This window comes from Lepidochelys kempii, chromosome 6 (assembly GCF_965140265.1).
Source record: "Lepidochelys kempii isolate rLepKem1 chromosome 6, rLepKem1.hap2, whole genome shotgun sequence".
Classification (NCBI taxonomy): domain Eukaryota; kingdom Metazoa; phylum Chordata; order Testudines; family Cheloniidae; genus Lepidochelys; species Lepidochelys kempii.
In genome coordinates, this window is record NC_133261.1 from 120946165 (window position 1) to 120968188 (window position 22024).

A 22024-nucleotide genomic window follows, 5' to 3' on the forward strand; every position below is an offset into this window, starting at 1 on the left:
GGAGGGAAAGAGTGACAAGCACTCTGAAATGCTGCCCTACTTCATTTAGATTCTCCAGCACTATTAGTTAGTGGATTAGCTAGGGAACGGCTAAATATTAGAAGCAGTAGTGGTACTGTCAAGCACAGACAAACTATGAGGACCAAGTGGCTCCCACCACCACCCTGTAAGTGGCAGACATGTTGAAAGGAAGCTATTATTGTGGTGAAATGAGCCCTTTCTACATGTGTGAATTGCTGTCACCAGTGCAACACACACCCCTGAATACAAATAAGTATCCTTACAAGGGTATGTTCTGACATCAACTCCCATGTAGACGGATCTCCCAACCAGAAATGCCATTCTCCAAACAGTGGCTTGATTTATTCCAAGACGATTCCTAGGATAATGGCGCATTAGTGACAGCCGTTGTCCCCTTCCACTAACTGAAAACTGTTTAGCTACTAGCACAGACCTGGCACCACCATTTTCAAGACTGTTACTGGAAGTGCAATTAAGATTGCCACACTTTCTGTAACAGCATTAAGCTGGTTTGCAGACTTGGCTTAATAGACATACTCCACTAAGGAAAATAATGTTTAAAATATTCAAATTATGCAGGAAGCTGTAGATCACAAATAAGAAGGGAAATGCCAAGATAAAAAGGTCTACAGCTCCCTATCCCACTCACTTACATAAAACATCAACTCACTAAGGGTCTTCTTCGTAAGCAGGCATCTTGAAGACCCTGTTGTCCGCAGAACTTACCATAATAAAAAAAAGAAGCTAGGCAAAATGCTTCACAAAGCTGTAAGGAAATAGCATAGATCAAGCTTAAACAGCTCTCTCTCAGGGTGGGGGAAGAGAAAAGTGGGTCCTATTCCTATCTAACCTGCGTGCTGTTAACAAAAGGAGCCAACTGAAGGGGAAGAAGTCTACCTTTTCTGACTAATGAAGGATGTTCTCATTTAGTTTATTAAAGGAAGAAAATCACCACTCCTCCAAAAGGAATGGAAACTCAACCTCTAGTATAAAGAATACACATAGGACACCTAAAAAACAGCCAGCCTAGTTGACTGTCTTTCGGGAGACTAAAATGGGCATATTCCTTGGAACTCAAGAGCAAAACCACATAAGTCAGGCTCAAGAACACCTCTGATTTAGACCATTCAAGGAAAAATCATCATATTTCAAGCCAAAAAATAAAATAAATAAATAAAAGTAGAGCACCACAATCAACATTGTTAAGAATGTAGCTGCGTAAACACAGGCTCAGAATCAGCAGGTATAAGGCATTCAATACACACTATCTGGCCTCTGTAAAATAAAAAGTGATCACCAGAGAAGAACAGTCCTAGGTTCAAGCAGCAGGTAAGGGGGAAAAAAAAGAAACCAAATGGGAAGGGTGTACAGTGCTTCCTTACACGCACGCTGCTAAAACTCTCCACTGGTGGACTTGAAGCACTACACCCATAATAGCAACACGACTTTGGTTCTAGATCTACACATCCTATTGCAACAGTAGTTAAGGTGGGATTTTCAAAAGCACTCAGCACTGGTCTAGCTCTGCTCCCATGGAAGTCCATAGTGAAATGCCCATTGCATTCAATGGAAGTCATTGGACTTCAATGGGAGCAGTGCTACGCCAGTGTTGAGCACTTGCCCTTAAAGGCTGAGACTATAGAAAAAACAACGAGGAGTCCTTGTGGCACCTTACAGACTAACACATTTATTTGGGCATAAGCTTTCATGGGCTATAACCCACTTCATCAGATGCATGGAGTGAAAAATACAGTAGAGAGGTACAAATATACAGCACATGAAAAGATGGGAGTTGTCTTACCAAGTTGGGGCTTAATGCTAACGAGGCCAATTCAATCAGGGTGGATGTGGCCCATTCCCACCAGCTGACAAGAAGGTGTGAGCATCAACGGAGGGAAATTTACTTTTTGTAGTGACCCAGCCACTCCCAGTCTTTATTCAGACCTAATTTGATGGTGTCAAGTTTGCAAATTAATTCCAGCTCTGCAGTTTCTCCTTGAAGTCTGTTTTTGAAGGGTTTTTGTTTTGTTTTTTGTTGAAGAATGGCCACTTTTAAGTCTGTTATTGAGTGTCCAGAGAGATTGAGGTGCTCTCCTACTGGCTTTTGAATAGCACTAAAACAGCTACCCCTCTGAAGACTATAGAAGAATATCCTACCTGAGAATTACCACATACAGCACAATCCCACAAACTTGTGAGGGGCTGAGCACCACAGGATTTGAGGGAGCTCTGCATCTCCTAGGACAGTGGTTCTCAGCCAGGAGTCTGGGGCCCCTTGGAGGACCGCAAGCAAGTTTCAGGGGGTCTGCCAAAATAAACCAGAGAGCAGGGCCAGCATTAGACTTGCTGGGGCCCAGGGCAGAGAGTGGAAGCCCAAGCCCCACCACTGAAGCCAAAGCCTGAGCAACTTAGCTTCACGAGGCTCCCTGTGTGATGGGGCCCCAGGCAATAGCCCTGCTTGCTACCGCCCTAACGGTAGCCCTGGTTTTTAATCTACTGAATATGCAGAAATACAGCTGTGGCAGCACAGGTGAGCCTTGGAGTTTCTATAGCATGTTGGAGGGGAAGAAGGGGGGGCTCAGAAAGAAAAAGCCTGAGAAACCCTGTCCTAGGAGGAGTTCAGTGCATCATAGGCTTGGACCCAAAAAGTGAGCGTTCACTGTACTTTTCACCACACCTACCACCCACTTGGTAAATACCACCCACTTTCAAGGTCTAGTCACAGTATATACCAGAGGTGGGCAAACTATGGCCTGCGGGACAGTCCTGCCTGGTCCTTGAGCTCCTGGCCAGGGAGGCTAGCCCCCGGCTCCTCCCCTGTTCTCCCCGCTCCTCCGCAGCCCCAGTTCGCCGTGCTGCCTGTGCTCTGGCAGCACAGCGGCGTGGCTGGTTCTAGCCTGGCAACGCGGCTGCCAGACATGCTGCTCTGAGCGGCATGGTAAGAGGGCGGGAAGCGCGGGGGGGGGGGGGTTTCGGGGTTGGATAAGGGGCAGGGGACCCTGGGAGCAGTCAGGGGACAGGGAGCGGTTGGATAGGGCGGAGGTTCTGTGGGGGAGGGCAGTCAGGGGACGGGGAACAAGGGGGCTTGGATAGGCGTGGGAGTCCTGGGGGGGCCTGTCAGGGGATGGGAATGTGGATAGGGGTCGGGCAATCAGGGGAAAGGAGCAAGTAGGGTTGGATGGGTCAGGAGTTGAGGGGGGCAGTCAGGGGGTGGGAAGCAGGGGCCAGGCTGTTTGGGGAGGCACAGCCTTCCCTACCCAGCCCTCCATACAGCTTTGGAACCCCAATGTGGCCCTCAGGCCAAACAGTGTGCCCACCCCTGGTATATACACAACTGATAGAGTTGAAGGTCAGAAGGATGAAGGAGCCATTACACCATATAGCCTGACTTCATAACACAGACCTGTAAATTTCAACTACTTACTTCTGTGTTGGGCATAATAACTTATGTTTGACTAAAGCACATCTTCCAGAAGGGCATCCAGTCTTGAACTGAAGACACAAAGACATGGAGAATCCACCACTTCCCTTGGAAGTTTGTTCCAATGGTTAATAACCCTCACTGTGGAAATTTGTGCTTGATTTCTAATTTTAATTTGTCCGACTTCAGCTTCCTGCCATTGGTTCTTGTTCTGCTATTCTCTGCATTTTCTTCCCCTGAAGTACTTACTGTAATCATGACACCTCTCAAAATCTTCTTTTTGGTAAACTAAAAAGATTGAGTACTTTAAGCCTCTCACTGTAAGGCATTTTCTCCAGCCCTCAAATCATTTTTGCGGCTCTTCTCTGCACATTCTCTAATCTTTCAATGTTCTTTTAAAAATGTGGACACCAGAACTGGACACAGTATTCCAGCATACATCTCACCAATGCCATATACAGAAGTCATGCACCTCCCAACCCCTCTGATGCTCTACTGCCCTGTTTATACACCCAAGGATTGCATTAGCCTTTTTGGCTGCCGCATTGCATTGGGAGTTTGAGTTAATTGCTTGTCTGCTATGATACCTAAATTCTTTTCAGAGTCACTGCTTTCCAGGATACTGTCCCCCATTCAGTAGGTAGGACTTGCATTCCTTATTTCCAAATGTGCAACTTTGCATTTGGCTGTATTAAAAACACATTTTGTTTGAATGGGCCCAACTTACCAGCGATCCAAATTTTAATCAAGGGTGATCTGATATTTACTTCCAGATCATTGGTACTAGGCCTGATCAACCTTTTTTTTTTTTTTTTTTTTTTTTTTTAAAATCAATCCCTGCAGAACCCCACAGAAACACCCTATTCAAAGATGATTCCCTACTGAGGGCTTTTTGAGGTCAGTTAGCTAGTTCTTAGCCTATTTAACGTGCAATTTATTGATATTTGTATAATGCTATTTTTTTTAATCCAAATGTCTTACGGTATTAAGTCAAAGGCCTTAAAAAAGTCTAAATATATTAGATCTATGCAGCTGCCTTTATGAACTAAGTGCATAATCTCCTCAAAGAATGAGAATTATATTTGTTTGACAAGATCTGTTTTCCAGAAAACCATGCTGACTGACATTGTATTTGTTTCCTTTAAGTCTTTACGAACGGATTCCTTTATCAATCATCTTTTCCATTATTTTGGCCAAGATTGATGTAGGGATAACCAGCCTATAGTTACCGCTTACCTTTTTTGAATATTGGCACATTAACACTCTTCCGGTATTTTGGAATTTCCCTGGTATTCCAATAGTTCACAAAAATTATCAGTAGCAGACCAGAGATTACCTCAGCCAACTCTTTTAGCACCCTTAGGCACAAGTTACCTGGGCCTGTCTATTTTAAAATGTGTATCCCTAGTAGATAGTGTTTAATAGCTCTCTGTTTAGAAATGACCTGGAAAGTACTTCTTCATCCTCATGTGATACAAGCACATCATTCTGCTTCTTTCCAAATACAAAACTAACAATTGTTAAGACGTCCTCATGACATACTCCAATGGTTCCTAAGTCCGAGAATTAAAAATACATAGGAACATTTTGCAGGAAAAAAGGAATAATTAATGCAGCCATCCAGTTGTTTCTAAACAAAATAAGAGTCTTTTTCTGTTAATTCTCTTTACACAATCAAATACACTAGTTTATAGCCCATACTAACAATTCCTAATCCTTGTAGACACAAATAAAATCAACAGAAGAAAACATTCCATGTTAGAGGAACGCAAAAAAAATTGTTTTTATATATAATCTTATAGCTGCAAGTACCCACCTACTATTTGTCAAAAGCTGACACTGTGCTTGGTGCTGTAAAGACAGAGTAAGATGCAAATGCAGTTCTCAAGGGGCTCATGTTATAATTCAGACAGAGAATAGTCCAGACACCCATGACAAAACAGACTGATGTCACAGAGATGCAGGGTTGGGTGCTGGGAGTTTTTTTAATTTTGTCTGTTCTAGGGATTTTTTGAGTATCAATATCGGGTTATGGTTTTGTGGATTATTCAGTCAGTAATGAGAAGATGATTTTAGAAGGAATTTTTACAGTCTTTTCAGGAGACGTTGGAAAATAGATCCATTATTGAGTAGAAAGGATAAAAAAAGATTAGTAACTTGTGATTTGTTTTTATCAAATCCTGAACAGAAGAAATATTTATTTCAGAAAAGAAAATAACATTTATATCATGTTGTGACAGAAAGAATGGAGTTATAAAAACAGGAAAGCTGACAGATCCTTATTACCACAGAACTACTAACATATTTGCCGTTAGAAAAATACTCGTCTCTGCTGTTCTCACTGATTGAGAATGTGTTCTTATTGATGTGACACAGATTTCCAGATTCTCTCTGACACACACAACCTTCTAGTGCACAAAAGAAGCAAAAGGAGCACCAGTCCTTTTCTGAAGCTTCTAGAATTTTAGCTTTCAGAACAGTTACATCAAGCGATGGGGCAAAAAAAGGAACTTTCAATGGATCGATTACATCACAAAAGTTGCAAGGGCAAAATGCACAAAATCTCTTACATTCCAACTACTAGAATGCCGATATTCTTGAATTGCTCTCTTTAAATTACACCAATAATTAGGAACTATACTTATCATTGGTCCGTGTGCTAATGCAAGTCAAATTTAAAAGATATAAATGATCTCAGACTGGGAAAAGCTGTGCTTTTTGAAACAGTGAAATAAAAAGGAAACAAAGAAGTCTTACCATTTTGATGCCAGTGGAAAATGTGACTGGTTTGACTGGTCTGGGTTTTTCCAGCTGCATTTCTAGCTGCGTAGATCTGTCTTTATGTTGAGCTAAGAGCAGGGAGGCCGGCAGATGGGAACTTTCCTGTAAACATGTTGAAAACACAGACTGAAATATTCAAAAGAAAAAGAATTAATGCTGCTCATTCTTCACGACTACAAATTGTGTCTGAAAAGGCCATCACCAGCAGAAAGAGATTACGCTAAATATTCTCTATATGAGAAACAGTTTACAGCAAACAATCACTTTCAGTAATAAGAAAAAGCTGCAGCAGCCTCATAAATCAGCGTAATCTGCAAACAACCATTTTTATAGAATCCACATTAAAGACAATATAACAGAGTCCTTATTGCAACCAGCCAATGCAACCATATTTATTAAAATAAAAAAAATTAGAACTTAATCACAGAAGGGGTAGTACAAAGTAGTATAACTTGGATCAGATGTTTATCTAAGACACATTCTTTCTACAAATGAATTCAGACCAGTTTGAAATTGTTTCCCATTAGATTTCACCTGAGGCCGTTTGGAAATGATCCTTGCTCTGCCTTGCACAATGGCACCATTGTAAGTGCAACCAACAGCATATTTATTTTTTCCTTTACCAACTTATTTTTAGGGAAGCCAGCCAATTTTTTTTTAAATATAAAAGTAATAAAATAAATAGTTAACTTGCTTAACTACTTAAAATCTTACATTTAGGTTACAACAAAAAGATTTTTAACATGTATACACATACCACATTCCAAGTAGAGGTAGACAAATTATTGGCTAAATATTTCTCTATTAAAACTAGTCCGATTATCTCTGAGCCCTGAAATACTCTGACTTCTCTTTACTGTGGAAGTGGGGCAGGGGGAGATCAGAGCGGTTTATTCCCAGACTCCCTTGCTGCAGCACTTTATGCACAATGCGCTCAAGACAGCAGATCCATTTCTGTTCTGGGGAACCAAGGAACTACTGCTTTGTGAACCAAATTTGCTACTAACTTATAAAGCAATTGAATCCTCAAAGCCAGATTGTGACTATAAATATTTTATTTTTAAAAGTTTAAGATAGAAAAATGACTTTCAATGGGAGTTAGGTGCCTACGAGCCTTTGAAAGTCTCCTGAAGTGATATAGAACCATCAAGCAGTGCCCATACTTACTACTGTAAGATTAATGTCCCCTCTTCATCTTTCCTATTGCTTGTTATGCTCACTCACTGACTTGTCTTAAAATAGACTGTGGGTTTCAGGGCAGAGATTGTATCTCACAGTGGGACCTGATCTGGGGTGAGGGATAATACAAATGACAGTGAGGAACAGCACAGTCCTGAAAATGCCGGGGTACAGGTTCAGTACCCTTACTCTCTTCTGCATAGGGACTTCTCCCCTTCCAGTTTACATGCAACTGAAAAGAGAATTTGGACCACTCATTTGCTGTGTTAGCGCCTGAATCTCTGAGCACCTGCATATCATCCAATACACTCATAGTCCAAGTGCGCGCTACAAGTGCTGCTATTCTGCAGCAAATTGTTGAGAAGACCCTACTGAATGCGATATTTTTTTAATTTCAGATTTAATGTGCACTATATGGCTGGGGGGCTCCTTAAGCTTTTTATCCTCCACCCACTTATCACGTTTGTTGTATTTCTCATGCGACAACAAAAGGCAGCCAATTTCTAAGCTAACTTCTCAGCAGTTTCTACATTAGCAGAGAGATACACAGTTCTGGGAAATCAGCATTGCACACTGCTTTTGATTCATTGTTTGTCCTATGTAATAAGCACACAGCCATTTTAGTTAACTATCACTACAGAGCAGTAAAGAGATCGATATCATAGACCAGATCCTGCAAACATTTAATGTATACAGGTAACTTTCCGTATGTGAAAAACACATTGAAATCAATGCAAGCATTTGCCCCAGGATTGTTAGTCATGTGCATAAGTGTCTACAGGATCAGAACTCACAGCTTGGAGGGAAAGGGTGTGGGGGGACTAAGATGGCTTTAAGCTACCTCCACATCTTCCTGATTCTGGGAGCAGGAGATACATCCCCCACAGCGTAATTAAGAGAACCATGGAGGAGCTAAGTCACAGAAGCCTGTCCCTACCTGCCTTCAGACAGCATCACTGCCCAGAATTCCCTCAGCACAATGTGCTTCATCCTTGCCCGGACACGCACTCCCTGTGCCACTCAGCCTCTGGCGCACACCCCCCAGCATAAAAGGTGCTGGGAGCAGGGCTGAGAATCTCAACCGTCATGCACAGGGGAATTAATGACATCTCTAGCACTATCAGTATACAATCACACCACGTGTTCAATATTGTATGTAAAGACAAGTTTACACATTTTGCTCAGACCCAGGATCTGAAAGTCTGGACAGGAAGAAGCATTGCTCAGCGTGACCCATGAAGAGAATAAAGATTTAAATTACAACTGGCATTTTAGTGAAAAGTGGCAGCCATGGAGAAGTCATTTGAAACACTGCCAGCATGAAATCCGTCTAATCCTATATTGGGAGATAGTACGGTGTTGCGGCTAGGACAATGGACTGTGATTCAGGAGACCTGGGTTCTATTCCTGGCCTGGCAACAGCCCTGCGGAGTGACCTTGGACAAGTCACATTACCTGTCTATGCCTCTGTTTCCCCTCCTACCTTGTGCCTGTCTGGTCTACTTAAATTGTAAGCTCTTTGGAGAAAAACAGTCTATTGTATTAATATAGCATCTAGCTCAATGGCTGAAGCCTCTGCTACTGTAATCCACATAAAGTGTAAGAAGCTGTGAACTAGTCTTCAAACTTGCTTTAAAATTTGAACATTAAGGGCAAAATTTTCTCTTGTTGTTGCATGAGACCTCTTAATTCTGCTATTTGTGTGCACTGCTCTCTCAATGACTATGAACTTAATATATGACTGGAGAGCAGGATATTGGAGCTGAGATCTCTTGTGTGCATCTCATATAAATATTTGCCATAAGTTTTTTCGTATTGTTAAATCAATGTTAAAGCACTTTGGAGAAAGCAATGAAAGGAGTATACACTCAACTATTCTCTGTGAAACAATTCCTAAACAGAGGGTGCATTAAGGAGAGAGAAATTTAAAATTAATGAGTGAAATCCTGGCCTCTTTGGAGTTAATGTGAGTTTTGTGATTGATCAGTGGAGCCAGGATTTCACTCCATATGTTACTAAAATGCATATCTTTACCTATAGTTCTAATACTCAATTTTTAAATCCATGTTGACAATTTTCACTTTTGTTTATATTGTGTTTATCTTTTTCATTTCTCTCAATGAAAAAAATGACATTTGTTTTACAGTTAGCTTCACTTTCAGATTTGCAACACAGCAATGTTTAGGCTTTGGGTACTGCAGGGGGGATGTTTAAAAATAAGTGTTCTCATAGAAATTGTAGGAGTTATTGAAGAAACTTATTTCTGCTGGTTTTATAAAAGCATAATTTTACAAAACTAAGCTTTGAGCCAAATTTCGCAGTCCACTTTCAAAACTAGAGAGACATTCTAAAGTTTTCTTACTTTCCTTCTCTGCCTTAATATTACTTGTTGTTTTAAAAATATTTAGATATGTTTTAATAGCAACGCATGTGCAATCAGAGTTAAATTACCTATTTGGTCATGTTATAAAGATTATTTATAACTGCTCTTTTCGCAAGCCATCTGGCGAACTGTATTTCCAGTAAAACCAACTGCTGTGTAAGAAAACAATGTTGGCCCCTACTAAATTAAAAGTGTTTTTTAAAGCAGGATTGAACACACATTTTAAAGTCAGAAACCAGTTCAAAACCTTTTTCCAAGCCATTAAGGAAATATACTAAGTGTACAGTGGAGTTATTAATTGGCCTGCTAGTCAGACTATGCCTAACTAAGCAGATCATGAGCATTACTACCTTAAAAGTTATAAGACTCTGCTGGATATAAAATCTCAGATTGTTGGGGGATTTCCCTTTCTGTTGGGATACATCCACTGGAGTAAAACAAGGGGCCTTTCTGCACATCTATGCTGATGTCTAAGGAAAATGAAACACCAGCTCCTTTCAAAGAATCCAATAAAAGGCTGCCACGAACCTTGGCCCCGGGGCAAGGCAGTTCCTCAGCACAGTCCCTAAAACCGTAAAACAAACTCCTAAATCACATAACACCAATATCTCTACATTTTAGTGGATCTCCCCTTTGGGTCAAAGAAGAATTCTGCATTCTCAGGAAGGGAAGAAAGTAAGTTACATCTTCAAAAACAACCAGAAATAAAATGCAAGAGAACTGGGTTAAATGTAACTTAAATGTGAGAACCAAATGAAAGCAAAGCAAAGAAATTCAGAATTAAGGTTGACACCACATTCTTAAAACACCCTACCAGCATAACAATATTTTTATATAGATTTCCATGCTTTTCTGGTTTTTCTCTGCCCATATTTTTATTTATAAATGTGCATGTGCGGCACACACACAGTTCTAAGACTCTCTCGTACCGCGCATGAGTGTAACAGTACGTTGAGTTGCAAATCCACATTAGACCACACATGCAGGGCATAGGCTGCCCTGTGATCCTAAATCACTACTGAATTTTGGGTGCACAAAGAATGATGGATTAAGAGGAAATCTAGAAGCAATCCCAGAAAATAGGTCACTTTCCAAAAGTTTTTAAAAATAGCTGACCACTATAGATTTCCAAGAACATACTATACCTAACTTAACAAAATAGACCTCTTTTCTCACCACAGTTGTCAATACGCCTCCTATTGTTTGCTAATATTTTCAGTGCGCAAAGCAGATATCCTGATCCTGTACAGTAATTTCTTACAGACGTAGGGATAGGGGAACAGTCAGTTGCTAATTTAATGGATGGGCTTGGTAGACTCACTGGGATAGCCTTTCTGAAATACCAGCACCTTGAATGGTCACAATGAAGTACAATACAGAACACGGACTTTTTAAAACAGGCTTGGAGAAAAAAAATGGGATGGATTACAGCTAGAAGCACCAAAAAAAACCAAACAAACAAACAAAAAAAAACAAAAACCCACACCTTCTTACTCAGTCCAATCGCCTGCATTGTGCATGATTACTCCCTGCATCATTCCTGCTAGTGTCTTACCAGATCTGTTCTCAAATGTTTGTAGGATGAAAGAAAATTAATTAAAAAATAAATATTAAATGTACAAAACTGATATTTTGTATCCACAGCATAAGTAGTACAATTCCATGTCTGAAGCCCCAAGAACTGAATTTAAAGCTCAAAATCTGTAGTTCTGTTTTGATACCCACCAGTTCATCCAGAAGTGCCTGTTTATTCTTCCTTTTTATAATCTGTTGCATTTGTTCCTCTTTCTGTATGAACAGTCGCCTTTGCTCGTTTTCCTGTCGTTCCACTTCTAAAGCTTCCTCCAGCTCCTCTTGCTCCCGAGTCTAAAACAGGAATATGAGAAATTTATTATGGAAAAAATTCTACATTTGGCAGATAAAGTGCTGCCATGGTGCCCTTCCCCCAAGTAAAGGGTGTTATCCTAATGTCTTGGGCAGGGATCTAGAGACAGGCAATGAAAATGATTAGAGACATGGGTAAGGCAAACACTTCCTCTGAAAAGTCTGCGACTCTAGTTTAAAAAAGGAAACAAAAAAAGAGGGTATAGCATAGGGAAAGTGAATTTGGTGCTCCTATTCACCCTCTCTGACAGTACAACAGCAAGGGGAGATTCAACTAAACTGAAGGGCAACAAATTTAAACTGACCACTTATTTAAAAAAATACAGTTGATAATTAACCCGTAGAATGTATTGACACAAGAGATAATTGAGGCCAAGAGCTCATTAGGAGTCATATCCATAATGAAAATAACCACAGTTACATCAGACAGGGATATAAACATGTATGCTTCAGGAAATAAGCCAATCACAAACCGATGGGGCTTAGGAAGAATGACCCCACCTTGGGCAGGTTATGTCATCGTAATCCCCTATGTTGTTTCATGAATCTTCCTAGAACATAAGGCCATACTGAGTCAGACCAATGGTCCATCTAGCCCACTATCCTGTCTTCCAACAGTGGCCAGTGCCAGATGATTCAGAGGGAGTGAATAGAACAGGGCAATTTATCAAATGATCCATCCTGTCGTCCAGTCCCACCTTCTAGCAGCGAGAGGTTTGGGGACACCTAGATCATGGAGTTACATCTCTGACCATCTAGGCTAATAGCCATTCATGGACCTATCCTCCATGAACTTATCTAATTCTTTTCTGAACCCCGTTATGTTTTTGAGTTTCACAACACCCCCTGGCAATGAGTTCCACAGGTTGACTGTGCATTGTGTGAAGTTCTTCCTTTCATTTGTTTTAAAACTGCTGCCTATTAATTTCATTGAGTGACTCCTGGTTCATACGTTATGTGAAGGGGGAAATAAAAACTTCCTTATTCACTTTTTCCATACCATTCATGATTTTATAGATCTCTATCATACTTCTCTCATTTGTCTCTTTTCTAAAATGAACTGTCCCAGTCTTTTTAATCTCTCCCCATATGGAAGCTTTTCCATACCTCTAATCATTTTTGCTGCTCTTCTCTGTACTTTTTTCAATTCTAATACATCTTTTTTGAGATGGGGCAACCAGAACTGCATGCAGTATTCAACATGTGGGTATACATGGATTTATACAGTGCCATTACAATGCCTTCTGACAGGGGTGCTGAAACAATTTTTATAGTGGGGGTGCTGAAAGCCATTGAACCAAACCGTAAACCCTGTATATAATGGAATCCACTTCAAGCCAGGGGGTGTGGTAGCACCCATGCCTTCTGTCTTCTTAGCTATCCCTTTCCTAATGGTTCCTAACATTCTTGGATGTTTGGCTGCTGCTGCACATTGAGCAGCTGTTGTCAGACAACTATCCACAATGACTCCAACATCTCTTTCTTGAGTTGTAATAGCTAAATTAGACCCCTTTGCTTTGTATGTATAGCTGGGGTTATGTTTTTCTATGTACATTACTTTGCATTTATTTACATTGAATTTCACCTGCCACTTTCTTGCCCAGTCACTCAGTTTTATGAGTTCCCTTTAAAGTCTTTTCATTCAGCTTTGGACTTAACTATCTTGAGTAATTTTGTATCATTTGCAAACTTTGCCACCTCACTCTTTACCTTTTTTTCTAAATCATTTATGAATATGTTGAACAGCACTGGTCCCAATACAGATCCTTAGGGGACCCCGCTATTTACCTGTCTCCTCTGATGCATCTGATATTGGACAGTTGGACGGGACATCAGACTACATGGACCTCTTGTCTGATCTGATATGGCAGTTGCTATGTTCCTACAAGTTATACATGACCTGAATGATCTTTGATTTCAGAAAAGGAAATACAGTGCATCACCTTTGCCCTCACTGCTTTATACACATACATGGATATATGGAGGAGCTCTCTATTTGTTAAAACAACAAGGAGTCCTTGTGGCACCTTAAAGACTAACAAATTTATTTGGACATAAGCTTTCATGGGCTAAAACCCACTTAAACTCTCTATTTGTTGGTACTACTCCAGTTCAACACCTTCCTTCACAAACAAGGGAAACTCTTTGGTTCTCAGAAGGAAATGGTTCAAATTTATTATTTTCAGACTCCAAACTCCTAATGACAGGTTTCAGAGTAGCAGCCATGTTATTCTGTATCCCCAAAAAGAAAAGGAGTACTTGTGGCACCTTAGAGACTAACACATTTATTTTACTAATGTGAGTGTTGAGTGCAAAAGGAATGCAGGATCAGGCCTTATTGTGTCATTTCTGTTACTATATTTGCCTGAATTGAAATATTTTCTTCTTGAAATGATATATATTTTTAATGCTAGAAGAAACACTTAAAACATTATAAATAAAAAAATCCTTACCAGGCTACTTTTAAAGGAGAGCAGAACTCTGTCTGAATCATATTTTAATGAAAAACCTACAGGAAAGTATGTATGGCCCCCATACAGACCACGTGTTTTATAGCCCTCTAAGAAGCAGTATCATCATTAGCATTTAAAAAGGCTTTTGTCTTGTTAAAGTATAAAAGTTTGTTTCACTATCACTTGTTTTAGATTTTGCATAAGCCAGGCCTTTGTTTTCCCATTCTCCAACTCTCTCTTGGGAGCTTCATAATGTCTGTGTCTGGATTTTCTTTTCTTCCTTTGGATGAGAAAGAAATTATTGTCCTAGAGTAGGAACGAACACAGTCTCTCCTGAATATTGTCCAAATACACTGCCAGCATACATATGTTTGAAGAGCCTGCATTTACTACCTAGCTATGTCAGTCCCTCTCTCTCTCTCTCTAAACCCTCGTCAAAACAATGAGCACACAAAATTCAGTTGTCAACATGATCTCCTGAAGCAAGCAATCTTTAATAGAGGAGAATACTTGCACATCACGTTTTTCTTACTATGGAGTGTGTCAGTGTGTGTGTCGGAGTCTCTTCTTTTTCCTTTTCTCCTCTAAGACAGCATTTTACAACTATTCCGCTTTAAAATACTTAATTCCTCAACTATTGAATAAGAATTTTTTTAAAAAACAGCAAACTAACCAGTTTTATCTTGTTTTTCTGAATGACTTCTTTGTTATCCTTCTGGTAATTATCCATTTTCTTTTTGGTGTTCTCCAAATCCACATTGTTCGTCAAGTTAAACACTGTATTGATATTTAAAAAAAGATGCATGAAATCATAGTATTAATCTGGTATGCGCACACACACAACCATAGCCAATAAGTATTATTCTTATTTAATGCTCCTTGTCCCTACTACATTAGCAGCATATACCTAATTGAATACGGCAAAAAATCACTTGGACACACAAAGGCCAGATCCTGATCTTTGTTACATCACCGTCAACTCCATAGCAACTTAATTTACTTAAATGGAGTTCTTGCAAACGTCTTCCTGCATAACTGAAAGTAGAACCTGATGTTTTGCTTCCTTCATGGGATACTGGTAGAGTAATCCCCTGAACAGCAACCATAGCCAAGACGCACAAAAATTAGCCATAAACTACTTGTTATAAAGGCCAAGAAGAACCTAGACCAGAGGTCCCCAAATTGTGGGGCACCACCCCCCATCCACACAGGGATACTGAGGGGCATTCAGGGGTGATGGCAGGCTGGGCCAGCCCCAACAGGGGGCAGGGAGGACGCGCCACCCAGCCCCCGCCCAACCCCCACCCCCATCCCCATCCCTGGCTCCCGGAACGGTGCATAACCCCATCCTCAGCCTTGGCACGGCTCTGCACCTGGCTGGGGGCCCGGCTGCCGAACCCCACCACAGTCTGACTGTGGCTCTGCTCCTGCTCCCGCCCTCCGCCTCTGGCCATGGCTCCATCCCTGCCCCCTGACCCACGCTTAGCCTCTTACCCTTTTCCACGTCCATCCCCCCGCCCCCAAGCCGCGGCCCTGTTCCTGGCCCTGGCTCCTGGGGGCCAGGAGGAAGAGAAGAGCAGGGGATTGCAGACAGGAGCAATGGGGAGCAAGATCTTCAAAAGTTTGGGGACCAATGAACTAGACTAAGTAGAATACACACACACCCCTCGTTACAAACGAGGCCCTTCCATTTCCTACGGGTCATTTGCCCTTGCTGAAAATCTCCACATTTATGCAAAGATCCATAAAAAGAAAAACAAGTTAACCTATTACTCAGTGCCATGTGTTGTGCTAAGCCTTCTTTGTACACAACAAATATTAGGAGGATTTTTCTCATTTAAGTTATGCAGCAAGATGAAGGATATGCAGCCAGGCCCTTTGTTTCGCTTAACATTCCCAATCATGTATATCTGAACTAAAGATGCCTCCAGGAATAGAGCAGCTTCTGTAGCAGGCAGATTGAAAGAACTAGGTGTGCAGGGGATTAGTAATTAGATACAGAGCCTTTCACCACTAGGTCACTGGTTCAAACTGGGGTCAAGTCAATTCTGACTCAAAGTCATTATCACATGAAGATCATTTGGTGGCCTCAGTCCAGTTCAGAGTGGACACCAGAGAGATCACCATACCCCTAAAACTAGCATAGATAGCAACCCACTCAGCACGAATCAACATGGAGACTGTACAGTCCAATCACACTCTTTATGTGGCCCCTCCAGAACATGGCTGAGGTACATTGACATGAAAGAGCAGGGAAGCTCGCACTGTCACTGTTAAACCCCTCACAAACTAAAAAGGACACAGTCCCAGCAACAAAAAGCTTGCAATCTGAATCATGAGGAGAGGAAGATGTTCCCGGGGCTAAAGTGCTATCCTGGGAGTCAGGAGTTCAGGGTTCAATACCTGTTCTGTCACAGACTTCTTGTATGACCTTGGACAAGTCACTTTGTCTCTGTGCCTCAGTTTCCCCCCACATCTGTAAAATGGGGATAGCACTGCCCTACCTTGTGGTGCTGTTGGGAGGAAAAAACATATTCAAGATGGTGAGATGCTCAGATCCCCAGTGGTGGTGCCGCATAAGTGCCTTACACACACATAAAGAAAAGGAGGACTTGTGGCACCTTAGAGACTAACAAATTTATTTGAGCATATGCTTTCATGAGCTACATGCATCCGATGAAGTGAGCTGTAGCTCACGAAAGCTTATGCTCAAATAAATTTGTTAGTCTCTAAGGTGCCACAAGTACATCTTTTCTTTTTGCGGATACAGACTAACACGGCTGCTACTCTGAAACCTGTCATTATATACACATGTGAATCACAGAAGATTAGGGTTGAAAGATCTCAGGAGGTCATCTAGTCCAACCCCCTGCTCAAAGCAGGACCAACCCCAATTAAATCATCCTAGCCAGGGCTTTGTCAAGCCAGGCCTTAAAAACCTCTAAGAATGGAGATTCCACCACCTCCCTAGGTAACCCATTCCAGTGCTTCACCCTCCTCCTAGTGAAATAGTGTTTCCTAATATCCAACCTATATCTCCCCCATTGCAACTTGAGACCATTGCTCCTTGTTCTGTCTTCTGCCATCCTCTTTCGAACCTTCAGGTAGTTGAAGGCTGCTATCAGATCCCCCTCACTCTTCTCTTCTGCAGACTACATAAGCCCAATTCCCTCAGCCTCTCCTCATAAGTCATGTGCCCCAGCCCCCAATCATTTTTGTTGCCCTCCATTGGACTCTCCAATTTGTCCACAGCCTTTCTGTAGTGGGGAGCCCAAAACTGGACGCAATACTCCAGATGTGGCCTCACCAGTGCCGAATAGAGGGGAATGATCAGTTCCCTCGATCTGCTGGCAATGCTCCTACTCATGTAGCCCAAAATGCCGTTAGCCTTCTTGGCAACAAGAGCACACTGTTGATTCATATCCAGCTTCTCATCCACTGTAAACCCCAGCTCCTTTTCTGTAGGACTGCCATTTAGCCAGTTGGTCCTCAGCCTGTAGCAGTGCATGGGATTCTTCCGTCCTCAGTGCAGGACTCTGCACTGTCCTTGTTGAACCTCATCAGATTTCTTTTGACCCAATTCTCCAATTTGTCTAGGTCACTCTGGACCCTATGCCTATCCTCCAGCGTATCTACCTCTCCCCCAACTTAGTGTCATGTGCGAACTTGCTGAGGGTGCAATCCATCCCATCATCCGGATCAGTAATGAAGATGTTGAACAAAATCAGCCCCAGGACCGACACCTGGGACACTCCGCTTGATACCAGCTGCCAACTAGACATGGAGCCATTGAACACTATCTGTTGAGCCCGATGATCTAGCCAGCTTTCTATTCACCTTATAGTCCATTCATCCAATCCATACTTCTTTACCTTGCTGGCAAGAATACTGTAGGAGACCGTATCAAAAGCTTTGCTAAAGTCAAGGAACACCACGTCCACTGCTTTCCCCTCATCCACAGAGCCAATTATCTCATCATAGAAGGCAATTAGATTAGTCAGGCATGACTTGCCCTTGGTGAATCCATGCTGACTGTTCCTGATAACTTTCTTCTCCTGTAAGTGATTCAGAATTGATTGCTTGAGGACCTGCTTCATGATTTTTCTAGTGACTGAGGTGAGGTTGACTGGCCTGTAGTTCCCTAGATCCTCCTCCTTCCCTTTTTTAAAGATGGGCACTACATTAGCCTTTTTCCAGTCCCTGGGACCTCCCCCGATCGCCATGAGCTTTCAAAGATAATGGCCAATGGTTCTGCAATCACATCCGCCAACTCCTTTAGCACTCTCGGATGCAGCGCATCCGGCCCCATGGACTTGTGCTTGTCCAGCTTTTCTAAATAGTCCTTAACCTGTTCTTTCACCACTGAGGGCTGCTCACCTCCTCCCCATACTGTGCTGTTCAGTGCAGCAGTCTGGGAGCTGACCCAGTCTGTGAAGACAGAGGCAAAAAAAAGAACTGAGTACTTCAGCTGTTTCTACATCGTCTGTCACTAGGTTGCCTCCCCCATTCAGTAAGGGTCCCACACTTTCTCTGACCTCCTCCTTGTTGCCCTTGAAACCTTTCTTGTTACCCTTCACTTCCCTTGCTAGCTGCAATTCCAATTGTCCTTTGGCCTTCCTGATTACACCCCTGCATGCTCAAGCAATATTTTTGTATTCCTCCCTAGTCATCTGTCCAAGTTTCCACATCTTGTAAGCTTCCTTTGTGAGTTTAAGCTCACCGAAGATTTCTCTGTTAAGCCAAGCTGGTTACCTGCCATATTTGCTCTTCTTTCTGCACATCGGGATGGTTTGTTCCTATGCCCTCAGTATGGCTTTTTTAAAATACAGCCAGCTCTCCTGAACTACTTTCCCCCTCATATTAGCCTCCCATGGGATCCTGCCCATCAGTTCCCTGAGGGAGTCAAAATCTGCTTTTCTGAAGTCCAGGGTCCATATTCCGCTGCTCTCCTTTCTTTCTTCCTTCTGTCAGGATCCTGAACTCGGCCATCTCATGGTCACTGCTGCCCTCTACGCACGGAAGTGCTCAGTAATTCAACAGGACACAAGTGTAGCTGATATACTATTTCCATTTTTTTAATCTAACAGTAGGCAGGAACCCATCTGGTTCCATTAGCTTGTGTTTGTCCATTTGACTTGCATCCTTTCTCCACTCACACTTTGCATAGGTACAGTAGAAGAAGTGAGCTTCTGGGAGAGTTCTGAAGTAGGCAAGAGAGCTCTATCAGCCCACAAATTGGGCAAGAGCATTCCATGCCTAGAGGGCCACAAAGAAGGTGGCAGAGTGGTGGGAGAGGCAGAAGGGAAGAACAAAGCAGGTGTCATTGGCAGAACAAAAAAGGAGAGAGACAATGACAGAGATATAGGTTGCTGCTTAGTAGCTTTTCATCTGGAATGAAGTAACAAGGAGCTGGAACCAATGATAGTGGCACAAGAAAGGTGGTGAGGGGCATGATGCCACTCATATTTCAAACAAAAGTAACTTTGGAAAAATACAGCACGCTCTTGTAACCAGTGAGTTAGCATTCATTTTCAGGAAGCGTGGCTAATTCCACTAGTCTGGGTTTTAAAATAAATAAATAAATAAATAAATAGTATAGCATCCATAAAGCATGACACACTTTTGTAGCTGCCTAAAATGTTTAGGGATAGCTAACTTAATATCTCTAGTTTTCACCCTGACACATCAACAGGAATCATGGGCCTAGGTTCCTACCCAGAGAGCTCAATACTTATCCCTGGGTAAGGGAAACTTGTAATCCCTTCAACTGGAGCAATTGGGCTGAATATGATGAATATAAAGTGGCATGGTAGATTACAGCTAAAAAACAAATGAACAAATGCTTTATACCCCTTTCTTACAAAGAAGTAATGATCGAAAGGATTTTCAGTTTATTTTAGCCCGACTTTCAGAATTGATGAATCCCAGTCTCTAAGGTGCCACAAGTACTCCTTTTCTTTTTGCGAATACAGACTAACACGGCTACTACTCTGACAACCCCAGACTGACTTCAGAGTTATTTCGGAGACAGGACAGTCTTGCGGTTTAGGCCCTTAATTGGACTCAGAAATCTGGGTTTAATTCCCAGATCTGCCACACATTCCCTATGTGACATTGGGTAAATCATTTAACACCTGTATGTATCTCTTCCCTCAGCTGTAAAAATGGGGGAAATAATACTATTTTTCTCCCACACTTCATCTGCTTGCTCTATTTAGATTTTAAGTTTTTAGGGCAGGGACTATCCCTTATTATGAGCACAAACAGCACCTAGTACAATGGACCCTTGACCTCAGCTGGGGCCACTAGATGTTGTTGTAATACAAGTTAATAATAGTGAATGCTCTCTGCCTTTGAAAACTAGGCCCCTTGTGTTTTGAGAGAGATTGCTCAACATGGATTTTCATTTCTTATGCTGCTCTCTCCCAAAAGAGACAGCATTTTTCAACATTATATTGCTCTGAAACCTTAGAATTTAAAAAAAAAAGTGCAGGGAATACTTCTACTATTTTAGCAATGCAACATTTCCTCAAGAAAACCAGTTATTTTAATCTTGTTTTGACCTCCAGCTTTCCAACCTGTAGCTTCCAACATACAAGCTGTTAGACATTTGGGCACAGTGGCTGAAAAGAATGGTCATGTGAAAATGCTGACGTACAACCACATTTCTGATCAGAGCCCGGCAATGAAAGTAGCTGCATGCGAGTGTCAGAACTTCTTACAATTTAAATCCAGCACATCAGCTCTCTAAACCTACGATAACACAAGAAAGAAAAAGCACATGACAGAGGTACACTGCCCTGGCAGGATACCCAGGTACACTTCAGGTGCATGAGGAGGTAGAAAATGAGAAGCCAAATGTCTTTGGTCACCTGAGCAGCAGGGGTATTCCTCTATAACCTCACTGCTGGATGATTTTCTAAACTGGGTTTTACAAACGTGACTGTTTGGAAAAAATTTTTCAAACTGAACCATAATAGGCTGAACAGGTCCTGACACATGCTGACAAACGTCATATCTGCATGGTTCAAAACATTCACCGTGGGACCACAAGGGCGGGGGAGGCAGAATAAATTTCTCTCTCTTTCTCACTTTATCTTCTTAAACCCATTCCAAATCCACAATCGGCCCTTAGAGCCCGTTACTGAGTAGGCTAGACGCCAATCACTCCTCTCTCCTTCCGGCCCCACAGAACAGAACATCAGATTCTTTCTTCTGCTCCCTCACCCAGACTCAAAACAAGGTTTCAGAATAGCTACCTCACAAGCTGTCTTCCCCACAGCTGTAAGCATCAGCTCCCTGCATAGGACCTCTCTGGGCTCTATGCAAGTTCCTCTCCACCATCGTCATATCATAAGAGCATAAAAACAGCCATACTGGGCCAGACCAATGATCCATTTAGCCCAGTATCCTGTCTTCCAACAGTGACCAATGCCAGGTGTTTCAGAGAGAATTAACAGAACAGGCAATTGAATGATCCATCCTGTTGTCCACTCCTGGCTTCTGAAAAACAGACATTAGGAACACCTGGAGCGTACGGTTGCATCTCAGGTCCATCAATGGCTATTAGCCAGGATGGTCAATCCTCCATGAACTTATCTTTTTTGAAAACGGTTATAGTTTTGACCTTCACAACATTCCCACGTAACGAGGTCCACAGGTTGAATGTGCGTTGTGTGAAGAAGTATTTCCTTTTGCTTCTTTTAAACTTGCTGCCTATTAAACGTAATTGGGTGACCCCTCGTCCTTGTGTTATGTGAAGGAGTAAATAACATTTCCTTATTTATTTTCTCCATACCAAAGGTTTTATAGACCTCCATCATATCCCCCCTAAGTCATCTCTTCTCCAAGCTGAAAAGTTCCAGTCTTTTTAATCTCTCCTCATATGGAAGCTGTTCCATA

General features: G+C 41.9%; 1 protein-coding gene across 7 annotated transcripts in view; it reads right to left on the minus strand.

The window, feature by feature from the left end:
• The window catches only part of MNAT1 (MNAT1 component of CDK activating kinase), a 187125-nt gene that overhangs the window by 101478 nt on the left and 63623 nt on the right, over positions 1–22024 (minus strand). For 5 of the 7 annotated variants that reach the window (XM_073349924.1, XM_073349927.1, XM_073349926.1 and 2 more), the window contains exons 4-6: positions 14796–14899; positions 11511–11651; positions 6200–6349 (exon numbers count right to left, since the gene is read on the minus strand). In XM_073349924.1, the coding sequence (XP_073206025.1) occupies positions 6200–6349; positions 11511–11651; positions 14796–14899 (395 nt within the window). The remainder of the gene's footprint in view (positions 1–6199; positions 6350–11510; positions 11652–14795; positions 14900–22024) is intronic. The other 2 variants (XM_073349925.1, XM_073349928.1) reach the window with 1 other exon arrangement.